We start from the raw sequence: 13,086 nt of genomic DNA, 5'->3' as shown, positions 1-13,086 counted from the left end.
TCAGGTGCTATTGTTCGACCGAGGCGGGAGGTGTGCACTGTTAATTCAGTCCCACTTCTCCACAGGTCACAACATATCAATAAAATTTTCCTACTTACCGAAAAAGTCAATCAGATACTCTATCTGTCCCCAGAATAAAGCACACCAATCAGGTTTCTTTAATAAATAACAAAATTATCTGTTTATTATAAACCAAGTCTTAACCAATAATGAAGTAAATATATACGCGAATCGAAATATTAAAGCCCCGTATTATTATCCTAAGTCCTCATGCACACACATCCACAACCAGTTAACCAGGAAAAAAGAGATTTTTGTTTACAGCTGTTTCAAAGGAATAAAAGGAATAAATTAAAAAAAACTTACACTGAAGTGAAAAGATAGAAGTCCTTCGGTTTGGCGAGGTGTCCCAAAGTCGAATAGTTGGGTGCCACTCAGAGTCTTTCCAGGCGAGGTTGATGAACAGTTTGTTTTGGGCAGGCGCTGAAGGAAATTCAACTGCAGAAGGCTTCACATAGGTCTTACAGCAGGTGTGCAACAACAGAGGTGTCAGTTCTTATGCATTCGATGCAAAGTCCTTGTTAAAGATGCAAGGTTTCTGCAAGCATTCAGGATATCTTCAACAATACAGGAGGCAACATTAAAACTTCATACAAGCTTTTGCCTTTCAAGAGCAGGGATTCTTCAAAGAGAGGTAACCATTTTCTTCTGAACTCCTGGCAGGTCCATATTAAATTCCAAATGCCTGCTTTAGTCCAAACCCACTGGCTTTTAACAGTTCAAAATGAAACTACTTTTCCAGCCAAATTCATGCTCGTCATAAATTCTCTTGTCACAACAAAGAATCGCTCTTAATTCAAAACCCCCTGCTATGTTTACTGGAAATCACATGCTTTCCAAAAAAAAACTCATTTACTGGTCAAAACCAGCAATCTCTTGTTGACCTTCCTTTTATTTTTTAAAGCATCCGTACAGTTTAGCTATTTCCAGGTGTTTCAAGGTCCATGAAATCCTTCTGTAGTTATTAAAAGTATAGATTCCCAAGTTTTCACACAAAAAATGGAAATTCCGTAACACTGTGGCAGGGCAGAAAACCAGATAGAAAGGATTGCAGTGGAAAATGGTGCGTGAGGTGGATAGGGAGTGAGATGCCAGTGGCAGGCTGGAGCAGCTCAGAGAAAAAGGGGAGACTGGCAAAGCGGCGATAACTGATGTCAAGGAAGGGTTGATAATTAGCTTTTTAAAGAGAGGCATGACGGTGACAGTTTTCCAGGCTGGGGTGGCCGGGTAGTGGGAACTGTGTGAGAGAAGAGGAAAGGAGAGGTGATGGCAGCATACATTGGGCTGAGGAGATAAGAGGAAGGAAATTCTGTTGATGGTGTTTTATAAATGTCACAGAGTGAAGGCATACCGAGGAGTTACAGCTGATTATATATCAATAAATCCAAGGGTACAAGACTGACTTCATTATTAATAGATGAAAGAAATCAGTCTTTGCTTAATGTTCCCTGTTGCAAAAAGAACAGGTAGCAGGGTGTTACAGTGACACCCAATCTCACTGTTAATGTGTCCGAACAAGGTTCACCCTTTGCATTGATGCCCTCTGAACTGCTCAGTTTTTTTACTGCTTCACAACATGCAGCGTCCATTCCACTGCCTCCAAACAAGTGCTCCAGAGCGGAGAGAGGAAGTTGTTGATTCCAGCAATTCTCTGCAAACTACAGTAAAGCTTCTTTCCCTGTGAGTTGTAGAGATGAAATGAGCTGTCATTGCAACTGCAGGTTATAGCAGCACTCTCAAGTCGAACATATAAATTACCAGCAATAAGAAAAGACCATAGGATCCAACATCCTACCCATGTTCCCACCATTTTTAAGGTCACTGGCAAAAGATTCAGGCAGTGGGGGGAGGGGGGACGGGGACAGGGGAGCAAGGGAGGTGGGTGGGGTGGTAGATGAAGAGAACTTCCTTTAAACAGCAACTTGTGATTGGAATGCTCAGCCTGAAAGAGTGGTGGAAGCAGATTCAATTGTAAGTTTCTAATGGGAATTGGATGTGTGTTTGAAAAGGCAAAATTTACAGGGCTGTGGGGGAGTGGGACGAATTGGATAGCTCTTTCAAAGAGCTAGCTAAGGCGTGATGGGTAGAATAGCCTCCTTCTGTGCTGTATCATTTTATGTCCTTTTTCCTCCCTCTGCAGAAATGCATTTAGTGCTGTCTCGAATCTACTTGCCTTGATTCATTTAATCAATTCTCTTCATAGACTTGAAAGCTTCAATTTTTCAAAGAAAGCAAAGACTTTGTGCATTTTTTTCAAGGAGTTTGACACTCTGTGTTAAGAGGCTACGAAAGGGGGGATTTACCCAAAGAACCCTTCGAGTTTTCCTTCTGATGTTTTCCCACCTGGATTATAAAAAGCTCCCATTCTAGCCTTGTTATCATCCTCCCTGAGCTGCAAAAAAAAGCACCTGGAAATCTTCACCTCCTGCATGGGAGGTCTATCTGGAAAAGAGAAGGCTGATGGGAAGCTAGATAAGTACATAAGGGAGAAAGGAATTGAAGGTTATGCTGATTGGGTTAGATGAAGTAGGGTAGTAGGAGGCTTTTGTGGAGCATAAACACAGCATAGACCAGTTGGGTGAATGGCCTGTTTCTATGTTGTAAATTTTATGTAACAGCTGATAATTATCTTTTTAATCCCTTTACTATCCTTGACATCAATCCACAGAATTTCAGCTGCAGCTACCAAGGCACCATTGTTTGAAATGATGTAATTCAGAAGGGTTGTCAGACAGAGCCAGAATAAAGCAAATACATTAAATAAAGTTGTCCTGTACAGTTTTTGTTTTTTTCTACCCATCCTCTGCTGAAAGTGGTGACTTAAGCCAGGGTAGAGTTCTACAGGTACCTGCTGATCTTGGGTATTCCATCCAAGTGATTTTCTTCCTGTGTGGATCTAAACAGCAAACATCAGCAGACTATTTAACCACTGGCTTCATCACAGCCAAGCAGATTGCCCCACCCTATGTCTACAACTTCCACCTGGCATCACAGAATAGAAATGAGGAGAGTGAACCCTAACTTGTGACAATCCTCAGCCCTGGGACATTGATGATTGAATATAGGAACAGAAATAGGTCATTCAGCCACGTCGAGACTGCTCTGCCATTCAAATAAGCCATGGATCTCAACTCCATTTACCTGCCTTTGCTTCACATCCCTCAATACAGCTTGTCTAACAAAGATCTATCAATCACAGTCTTGAAAGCTTCTATTGTCTCCCCCAACCATCCACAGCTTTCACATTTCTACAAAAGAGAGGTTTGAGGTTCTTTCAGCTTGTTTGGATGAGAGTGGGGACTGCAGGGTGGTTGAGCAACCTGACCATGGCACCATGGTAGAGGAAACCATTCAAGTGGAGGGAGAAAAAAGGAATGTAGTGGTAGTAGGGGACAGTATAGTTAGGGGGATTGACACTGTTCTCTGGCACGGTTCTCCAGATGGCTAGAGAAATTAATGTGTGGCTCAAAGACTGGTGTGGTAGAAGTGGGTTCAGGTTCATGGGGCACTGGCACCAGTACTGGGGAAAGTGGAGGCTGTACCAGTCCACCTGAACCGTGCTGGGGCCGATGTTCTAGCGAGCCGCATAACTAGGGAAGTAGAGAGGGTTTTAATCTGAATAGTGGGGGAAAGGGATCAAATTTGGGAAGATATGGTAAATCAAGGAGTAGAGACAAGGCAAGAAAGGTATTAATATGGGAAATAATCGACTGTGACAGGAAGGGACAGAGTGCACAAATCTAAGAGTAAATCAACAGATAAGGATTACAACAGCTTATAACAGATTACAAAAATAATAAAAGGACAAAACTAAAGGCTCTGCATCTTAATGCACGTAGCATCCAAAACAAAACAGATGAATTGAGAGCGCAAATAGAAATAAATAAGTACGATCTGATAGCCATTACAGAGACATGGCTACAGGATGATACAGATTGGGACCTGAATATTGAAGGGTACATGGCGTTTAGGAAGGACAGGAAGCGAGGAAAAGGTGGAGAGGTGGCTCTGTTAATTAATGATGGTATTAGCGCAATAGAGAGGGATGACCTAAGTTCAGAAAACCAGGATGTAGAAGTATGTGGGTAGAGATGAGAAATCATAAAGGCAAGATGTCACTTGTGGGAGTGGTGTACAGGCCACGTAGCATTAATCACACTGGAGGACGGGGTATAAAGGAAGAAATAATGGCAGCATGTCAGAAAGGTACAGCGATAATTATGGGGGATTTTAACATATATATAGACTGGAAAAATCAGATGGGCAGAGGTAGCCTACATAGAATGTTTTGGGGATAATTTCTTGGAACAATACGTTCTGGAGCCAAGCAGAGAGCAGGCTATACTAGGGTCACTGACCCGAAACGTTAACTCTGCTTCTCTTTTCACAGATGCTGCCAGACCTGCTGAGTAGTTCCAGCATTTCTTGTTTTTATTTCAGATTTCCAGCATCCGCAGTATTTTGCTTTTATTATAGCAGGCTATACAAGACCTGGTATTGCGCAACGAGATAGGATTAATTAATGAGTTCATAGTTAAGGTACATTTAGGTAGCAGCGATCATAATATGAATGAATTTTGCATTCAGTTTGAGGGAGAGAAGAGTGGGTCCAAGACTAGTATTTTAAACTTAGATAAGGGCAATTATGAGGGCAAGAAAGCGAGCTAGCTAAAGTGAACTGGCAAATCAGGTTGAGGGATAGGTCAATAGAGATGCAGTGGCAGACATTTGAGGGGATATTTCAGAATATACAGAATAGATACATTTCAAAGAGAAAGAAAAATTCCAAGGGTGGGACCCACCATCCGTGGTTAACTATAACAGTTAAAGATAGTCTAAAACTTAAAGAAAAAGCCTATAATTGTGCAAAGGTGGGAGGCAGGTCAGAAGATTGGACGGAATATAAAGAACAGCAAAGAATGACTAAAAGATTGATAAGGAAGGTAAAATGAGAGTACGAGAGAAAGCTAGCTAGAAATATAAAGACAGATAGTAAGAGTTTCTACAGATAAAAGCAAAATATTGCAGATGCTGGAAATCTGAAATAAAAACAAAAAAGTGCTGGAAATACTCAGCAGGTCTGGCAGCATCTGTGAAGCGAGAAGCAAAGTTGACATTTCAGGTCAGTGACCCTTCATCAGAACTGGCAAAGATTAGAAATGTAATAGATTTTAAGCAAAGAAAATGGGGGTGGGGCAAAAGAGAACAAATGGGAAGGTGTTGATAGGACAGAGGATCCCAGAGAATAACTGACAAGGAGGTCATGCAGCAAACGCAAAGACAAAGAGTGTGTTTGAGTTCAACAATTTGAGAAAATGACTGGCCTCCCCTTTTTTTAGTTTTACTTTGTATTTTTAATTTGTATTTCATTTTATTTCATCATGACACTTTGTTTAACCATGTGCCTGCCCACTGTTTTATTTCCAGTTTTTTTCATATTTTTGCTTGTGGCTAGGGCTTTCATTATTCTGTCATTCAACACCCTCTCTGCACTAACGCTTAGTATTTCACCACACCATTAACACACTCTTTGTCTTATTTCTCTAGATTCGGGGGAGGTTCCGTTAGATTGTAAAATAGTGAATGCAACTCGTTTATTCAAAAAGGAAGGGAGACAGAAAGCAGGAATATATAGGCCAGTTAGCTTAACGTATGTCTTAGGGAAAATGTTAGAAACTATTATTAAAGACGTTATAGCAGGGCATTTAGAAAAAATTCAAGGTAATCAGGCAGAGTCAACATGGTTTTGTGAAAGGGATATCATGTTTAACCAATTTATTGGAGTTCTTTGAGGCAATTACATGTGCTGCGGATGAAGGGGAACCAATGGATGCATTGTACTTAGATTTCCAGAAGGCAATTGATAAGGTGCCACATCAAAGGTTATTGCAGTAAATAAAAGCTCATGGTGTAGGGGTAACATATTGACATGGAAAGAAGATTGGCTAGCTAACAGGAAACAGAGAGTAGGCATAAATGGGCCATTTTCTAGTCGGCAAGATGTAATGAGTGGTGTGCCACAAACATTTGTGCTGGGATCTCAACTTTTTACAATTTATATAAATTACTTAGAGAAAGGGAGTGAAGGTATGGTTGCTAAATTTGCTGATGACACAAAGATAGATAGGAAAGTAACTTGTGAAGAGGACATAAAGGGGCTACAAAGGGATATTGATAGGTTAAGTGAGTAGGCAAAGACCTGGAAAATGGAGTATAATGTGGGAAAGTGTGAAATTGTCCACTTTGGCAGGAAGAATAAAAAAGAAGCATATTATCTAAATGGTGAGAGATTGCAGAGCTCTGAGATGCAGAGGGATCTGGGTGTCCTCGTGCAGGAATCACAAAAGGTTAGTATGCAGGTACAGCATGTAATTAGGAAAGCTAATAGAATGTTATCGTTTATCATGAGGGGAACTGAATACAAAGGTCGGGCGGTTATGCTTCAGATATAAAGGGCATTGGTGAGACCACATCTGGAGTACTGTGCACAGTACTGGCCTCCTTATTTAAGGAAGGATGTAAATGCGTTGGAAGCAGTAGAGTGAAGGTCTATGAGACTAATACCTGGAATGGGTGGGCTACCTTATGAGGAAAGATTGAACAGGCTAGGCTTGTATCCGCTGGAATATAGAAGAGTAAGAGGCGACTTGATTGAAACATATAAGATCCTGAGGGGTCTTGACAGGGTTGATGTGGAAAGGATGTTTCCCCTTGTAGGAGAATCTAGAACTAGGGGGTCACTGTTTAAAAATAAGGGGTCACCCATTTAAGACAGAGAGTCGTGAGTCTTTGGAATTCTCTTCCTCAAAAGGCGATGGAAGCAGAGTCTTTGAATATTTTTAAGGCAGAGGTAGATAGATTCAGGGTTCCGAAGAAGGGTCACTGACCCGAAACGTTAACTCTGCTTCTCTTTCCACAGATGCTGCCAGACCTGCTGAGCGATTCCAGCATTTCTTGTTTTTGTAGATAGATTCTTGATACGCAAGGGTGTGGAAGGTTATCGGGGGTAGGTGGAAATGTAGAGTAATCAGTTCAGCCATGAGCTTATTGAATGGCGGAGCAAGCGCGAAGGGCCAAGTGGCCTACTCCTGCTCCTAATTCATATGTTCGTATGTATAGATAGACAATTGCGGTGCCTCAACTTCTGTTGAGGATGAGATCTGCTTGTGACCTTCTTGGTCCAAACTAAAGGATGCACTTCCTCTCTAAGTCTTCAAGAAAGCCCCAGTGAAGACTTTCTAATAACATTTCAGTGTTGAAACACATACCCGATTGGTCCAGAGTTAAAAGGGTAGCACCACACCAATTTTTAACAAGGTAATATCCTATGAATTGTTCCAAAAATTCAATTAAGTGCAGGAAAACAGTAAAGCAGAAAATCATTGCAGCAAACACAATGTAAAAATACAAGCTCCGGAAATTACTAGTTTACTTTGCCCTATTAAATCACATCTGGCACTCAAAACCACCAAATGATGAAACATATCAGATTCCAGCCGATAACAACGGCTTGCATTTATATAGCGCCTCTAAAGTAGTAAAACATCCCAAGGCACTTCACAGAAGTGTAATCAAACACAAATTGATACCAAGCTAAAGAAGGAGACATAAGGACAAGTGACCAAATACTTGGTCAAAGCGGTAGGTTTTAAGGAGTGTCTGGAGGAGAAAGGTGGAGAGGCAGAGAGGTTTAGGGAGGGAATTCCAGAGCTTAGGACCTAAATGGTTGTAGGTGTGGTCCCTTGATGGTGGGGGCGAAGGGAGTGATGATGCACAGGTTACAGAGATAGGGAGGAGCAAAGCTATACAATGAAAAATGTTCAATCGAGGTGTTGTTGGACCAGTGAACATAGGGGTGTGCTTATATTAATTTACATTAATTGAGGCAATTCCCAGAAGAGATGCTGCTGACTTAGACCCACACTCATGCCAGCATATACTGGAAAATCATGGGCACATGGCCAGGATTTTCTGACATGCACTGAAGGTGGTTGAGTTTCCATGCCATCAGCACAGACCCCGATTCCTTTTCTGCGATCATGCATTCCAAAGCTTTTAGACTTGTCTTAAGGGCGCAAGTTAGTACTCAGTGTTCACAGAGTAAACTACATAATTCTGCTACATGTTTGGCAGGGTGGGAATTCCACCCACCTAAAGAGTGCATCCCTAACCTTGACTGATTTTCTGGGCTCATACCACTGTGCATGCTTTACGCAGACTCCTTCTCTGTGGGTTTAATGTCTGAGCTTCAACAGTGCAGGACTCCCTCAGTACTTGCATTGGAAGCTTCAGCCTGGATTACATGCTCAAGTCTCTGGAGTGGGACTTGAACCCAAAGGCAAGAGTGCGGAGTTCTGGCTGACACATTAATGGTGGTACGCTGAACCATTAGAGTGGAGCTTATATTCTGTATGAATGTCATGCCTTATAACCTTTTACTTAATCCCTGGTGCATGTTGCTCTGTATGAAATTCTAACCTACACAAATGTTGTAAATTTGTAAAAGTACAAGAGGTATTTTTGTTTCTCAAAATTCTCAGGAATATTAACACAGTGTCAAACAAAGTCCATGGAAAAGTATTACAAGGATGTCTCTGTGATTTGGAGCTCCCAGCAGGGAGCAGCATTCATAAAAGCAGCTTAGCTCGGCTGATCACAGACCCGGAGCTCGCAATTTCCTGAGCTGCGATGTGTGCCAATGGCACTTCCAACTGGGAACGTTGAACTACTGAATCACTCCTTTCACTCTGCTGTGATATCGCTATTTATGGATTTATCCTGAATCCAATTTCTTGTGTTGTATAAAAACATTTCATAGGATATATAATCGTGATGAGTTACACTGTTGGATTTCAATTATTAACAGAACTGAAGGCTGATTTTTCTTTTTGGAAACTCGAGTCGTTTTAGAAGATCTTTTTAAACAGCATTAAACAAATGTGTAAAGACTCCTTTTCGTATCCAAGTCATTTTTGACATCTTAGTTACTGAACTTCAGCATGGTGGTGGCATCATAATAACATTATTAAAATACAGAACTTTTCCCCCTGGAAATAGGATAGTTTTCCTACATTCTCCTAATTGAACCTCAGAAAATCTTAACATGATAAAAAAAATTGATGCATTTTGGAAAACAATGGTCACATTCACAAACATCCATCACCATGAGTTACCATTCTGGATGTCCTTACCTTGGCTTTGTCTCTCATTGATCCTTTCCCCAAGATCGACATTTTTGCACCTGTTTCTTCTTGTAACCTCTTTAGAGAGTTACCTCGTGGCCCGAGCAATTTCCCCACAAAATTGAACTGTGGAAAGAGAAATAGTCCAGTTGAAAAGTCTGTTTTCACGCATTGACAGGTCTTCACTACAAAACACAGAAATTTGAACAGCAATTTACACCATCTACAAAACTAGTCACATTCACTCTAGATTTTCTTTATTTATTCATTCCCGGAATGTGGGTGTCGCTGGCAAAGCCAGCATTTATTGCCTATTTCTAATTGTCCACAACAAGGTGGAGGTGAACTGCCTTCTTGAATCTCTGCCGTCCATGTGGTGAATGTCCCACAGTGCTATTAGGCAGGAAATTCTAATTGATGTTTTACTGCAGTTTTATCACCCCATTTTTCATTGCCTGTCCCCCTAATCCCAAGTGAGTGGCTCACAGGCGAGGCTATCTTTCCACATGCTTTGGCTCTTGTCTGGTGCCTTAATTAGTCACCATTCTTCATGTGAAGGTCCCCATGCCTGTTGGCAAGCGTTGACCAACCATAGGGAGCATCACTGTTGAGGCCAATCTCTTGCATGTCACCTAATTAATTTTCCAGCAGAAGTCACTTGGGAAGCAATTAGCTGCTGGAATTTCTGGCTGGTTTCCTCCCCTGACCTCCAATCCCTCCTTATTCCAGGGGGGTCACTGAGGTCCATTATACCATCTATACTGCTGCCTGGCCAGAGATCGGTTGTCAACACAGATCAGGGATGAAAATGGGGATCTTCTAGCTATGGAAAGCTTAGTGCTACATCTCTCAGCACATTTACTCACTGAGCATTGGGTAACTTGAAAGGGTTACCAGGGATACTCCTTCAGATCCCATTTTCTTCTGAGAGGAGAAAAGAAATCCTTTTTAATCTTAAGTTATATGCACCCTGGTGTTTGAGCCTATTGTGCTCAAGAGATCAGATGCTTGAGCAGTGATGATATGAATGGCTGCTAGTGTACATGTGACAATGACCTGGGGACAACTACCCCTTCCTTCCTCAGTGCGAAAGCACTTGACCTACATGCAATCTCACAACAGTGCAAGAGAGTCATTTGCAGCATAACCAGTGGTAAGTGTAAAGAAAAACAGAACTTGGATTATCTTTTCTTGGATTGTCTTATCTGTGATCATGACCACCACGTGTTTTTAGTCATGTTGGTTGAAGGAGAAAAACTGGCCAGGACCTCTCCCCAGCTTTTCTTTGAAATAATGCCATGGAAATCTCAGTTTACTGTCTCATCCACAGGACAGTGCAGCACTCCATTGCCAGCCTAGATTACACAAAACAACAACCATTCCGACTCAGTGGTGATCAGTGCTACCCACTGAGCCACACAGACATTCACACACACTACAGCAAGTGCAGCATGCTTGAGAAGAACAAGTGACTTTGAACCCAGGGTTGCCAAAGCTTTCTATCATCGGGGCTTTCTTCAGACAATGTCTGGGTCTGCCGTAATCGAATTGATAGAGATTGACTGCCATGATTAGTAAACAAATCCATTATTGTTGTAGCATGCAACCTCCAGGATGGTAGAAGGTGAACTGGATGATCTGAATGTTTTTACCCAGCAACTCCTAGGTTCCTATAACTAGGATTAGATAATGAATGATTCTTTTCATTTGTTGGTGGATTATTAACATGAATACAAATCAAGGGGAGTGTTTAATCAATATAAGAGCATGGGGGGGGGAAGGTTATTAAAATGTTATCCAACAACAACAACTTGAATTTATAGAGCACCTTTAACAGAGATAGGGAGGGATATCAGACCATGGAAAGACCTAATAGTGAATGAAATAAACACCATCATCAGTGTCACCAAGCCTTACATTTTGAACGAGTAGTCAGCATTTTGGATGCCTGCCCATGTATCCCTACATGGTCCTGTAATTATTAACTGAATCATGGGACCTGTAAAAAGGCCCACAAAATATGTAATTTATCTTGTTTGTGCCTGACTGGAGCAGTTCATGTGCAGGAGAGATATATTGTGAGGTTTTCTGGGCCACTTTTGTACACTGGTCACCAGGTAAAACAGGTCTAAGTGCTGCTGAGTAAATGATGGAGTTTTGGCTAGTGTTAAATATACTGATACTAAAGGAGTGAGCCCCACTTGGACTCTGCTGAGAGTAGCCCTGATTCATTGTAAAGAAGTAGCTGCATGTGACGTAAACCCACCACAGTTTTCGTCTTTGGATCCAGAACAGGGATCAAAATTTTTTGGGGGCTGCTATGGACAGTGCTTCTTAAAGTTCCTGCAAGTCATGACAGGTTAGCTCTATGTTCCTTTAAAAAAAGAAAGACTTGTATTTATACAGCTCCTTTCACAACCTCAGGACATCCCAAAGCACTTTGCAACCAATTAAGTACTTTGAAGTGTAGTCACTGTTGTGATTTAAGAAATGCAGCAGCCAATGTGTGCACAGCAAGAAGCCACAAACAGCAACATGGCAGTCACTAGATAATCTGTTTTAGTTTATGTTTGTTCAGAAGACATAAATATTAGCCTGGACATTGCGGAGAACTCCCCTGTTCTTCCTTTAAATAGTGTCATAGGATCACTTACATCCACCTGGGAGGGCAGACGAGGCCTCAGTTTAACATTTCATCTAAAAGACATCACCTGTGACATTGCAGTATTCCTTCAGTACTGCATTGGAATGCCTGTGGGACGGCCAGACATAATGGGCTAGATTTTGTGCTGGAGGCAGGGCTCCTGGCGATGGGCCAAAAAGGCGTGGGAACCCCACCTCAGCCTTTTCGTGCTCCCCTGGAGCAAATCTCCAGTCTTTTTGAATATAAAGGGTCATGGACCCCACCCCACTGGGAGCAGTGGCCACTGCCAGTACTACAAAGGCCTTGGAACCAGGCGCAGTGGTGGAGCACAGGAACCAAGGTAGGGCTGAGGCAGGGTCACCAGGGTCAGTCTAGAAGGCCCCAGCGAGGGGGGATGGAGGTGTGGTCTTTCAGTCCAGGGGGAGGGTGGTCCCAGGGGAAAAGTTGTTCCCGGTGGGAGTCCTCTGTGGGCCACAAATTGCCCACGAAGGAGGGACCCCCCCCTCCCCAAGCCTGCAGGGAGGGCACCTCGTATTACAAGGCGTCCTCCCTGTGCAGCAGATGCCCCCCCCACCACAGGTAATATCCCAGCGATGGTGGGAAGAGGCACTTAATTGGCCACTTAAGGGCCTCAATTTAAAGACCGTCGTTGGCCTATCCCATCCCCTGGAAGATCACTGGGCAACAGGGAGGCAATGGGTCCACCGGCGCCCCTGCCCCCATCACGATTCCCCTTGCCCACCACCACCAACCCCATCCCCGCCCCATCTCCACCTCCGGGGGGCCCGTAACATCCCGGCCAACATTTATGACATTGTTTCACAGCACAAGTGGTTCATTGATGCAAGTCAACTTCAAAAAACCTCATTAGCAGCTATTTCTCAGCATTGTGAGAACTTCAGTCACACCTTCCAAACCCGCGACCTCTACCACCTCGAAGGACAAGAGCAGCAGATGCATGGAAACACCACCACCTGCAAGTTCCTGTCCAAGTCACACACCATCCTGACTTGGAACTATATCGCCGTTCCTTCACTGTCGCTGGCTCAAAATCCTGGAACTCCCTTCCTAACAGCACTGTGGGTGTACCCACCTCACATGGACTGTAGTGGTTCAAGAAGGCAGCTCACCACCACCTTCTCAAGGGCAATTAGGGATGGACAATAAATGCTGGCCGAGCCAGTGATGCCCACATCCCAT

At 42.8% G+C, this 13,086-nt stretch overlaps 1 protein-coding gene across 6 annotated transcripts in view; it reads right to left on the bottom strand.

Annotated features, from left to right (window-relative positions):
* The window catches only part of khdrbs2 (KH domain containing, RNA binding, signal transduction associated 2), a 902,011-nt gene that overhangs the window by 527,944 nt on the left and 360,981 nt on the right, over nt 1–13,086 (bottom strand). For all 6 annotated transcript variants that reach the window (XR_010970474.1, XM_068020150.1, XM_068020148.1 and 3 more), the window contains one exon: nt 9,252–9,368. Coding sequence is in view for 5 of the 6 variants with exons in the window: in XM_068020150.1 (XP_067876251.1) it covers nt 9,252–9,368 (117 nt within the window). In the remaining variant the exon portion in view is untranslated. The remainder of the gene's footprint in view (nt 1–9,251; nt 9,369–13,086) is intronic.

Source organism: Heterodontus francisci, chromosome 3, assembly GCF_036365525.1.
Source record: "Heterodontus francisci isolate sHetFra1 chromosome 3, sHetFra1.hap1, whole genome shotgun sequence".
Lineage (NCBI taxonomy): Eukaryota > Metazoa > Chordata > Chondrichthyes > Heterodontiformes > Heterodontidae > Heterodontus > Heterodontus francisci.
The sequence above is the reverse complement of the archived record's forward strand: the minus strand, read 5'-3'. Positions and strand labels throughout refer to the sequence as shown.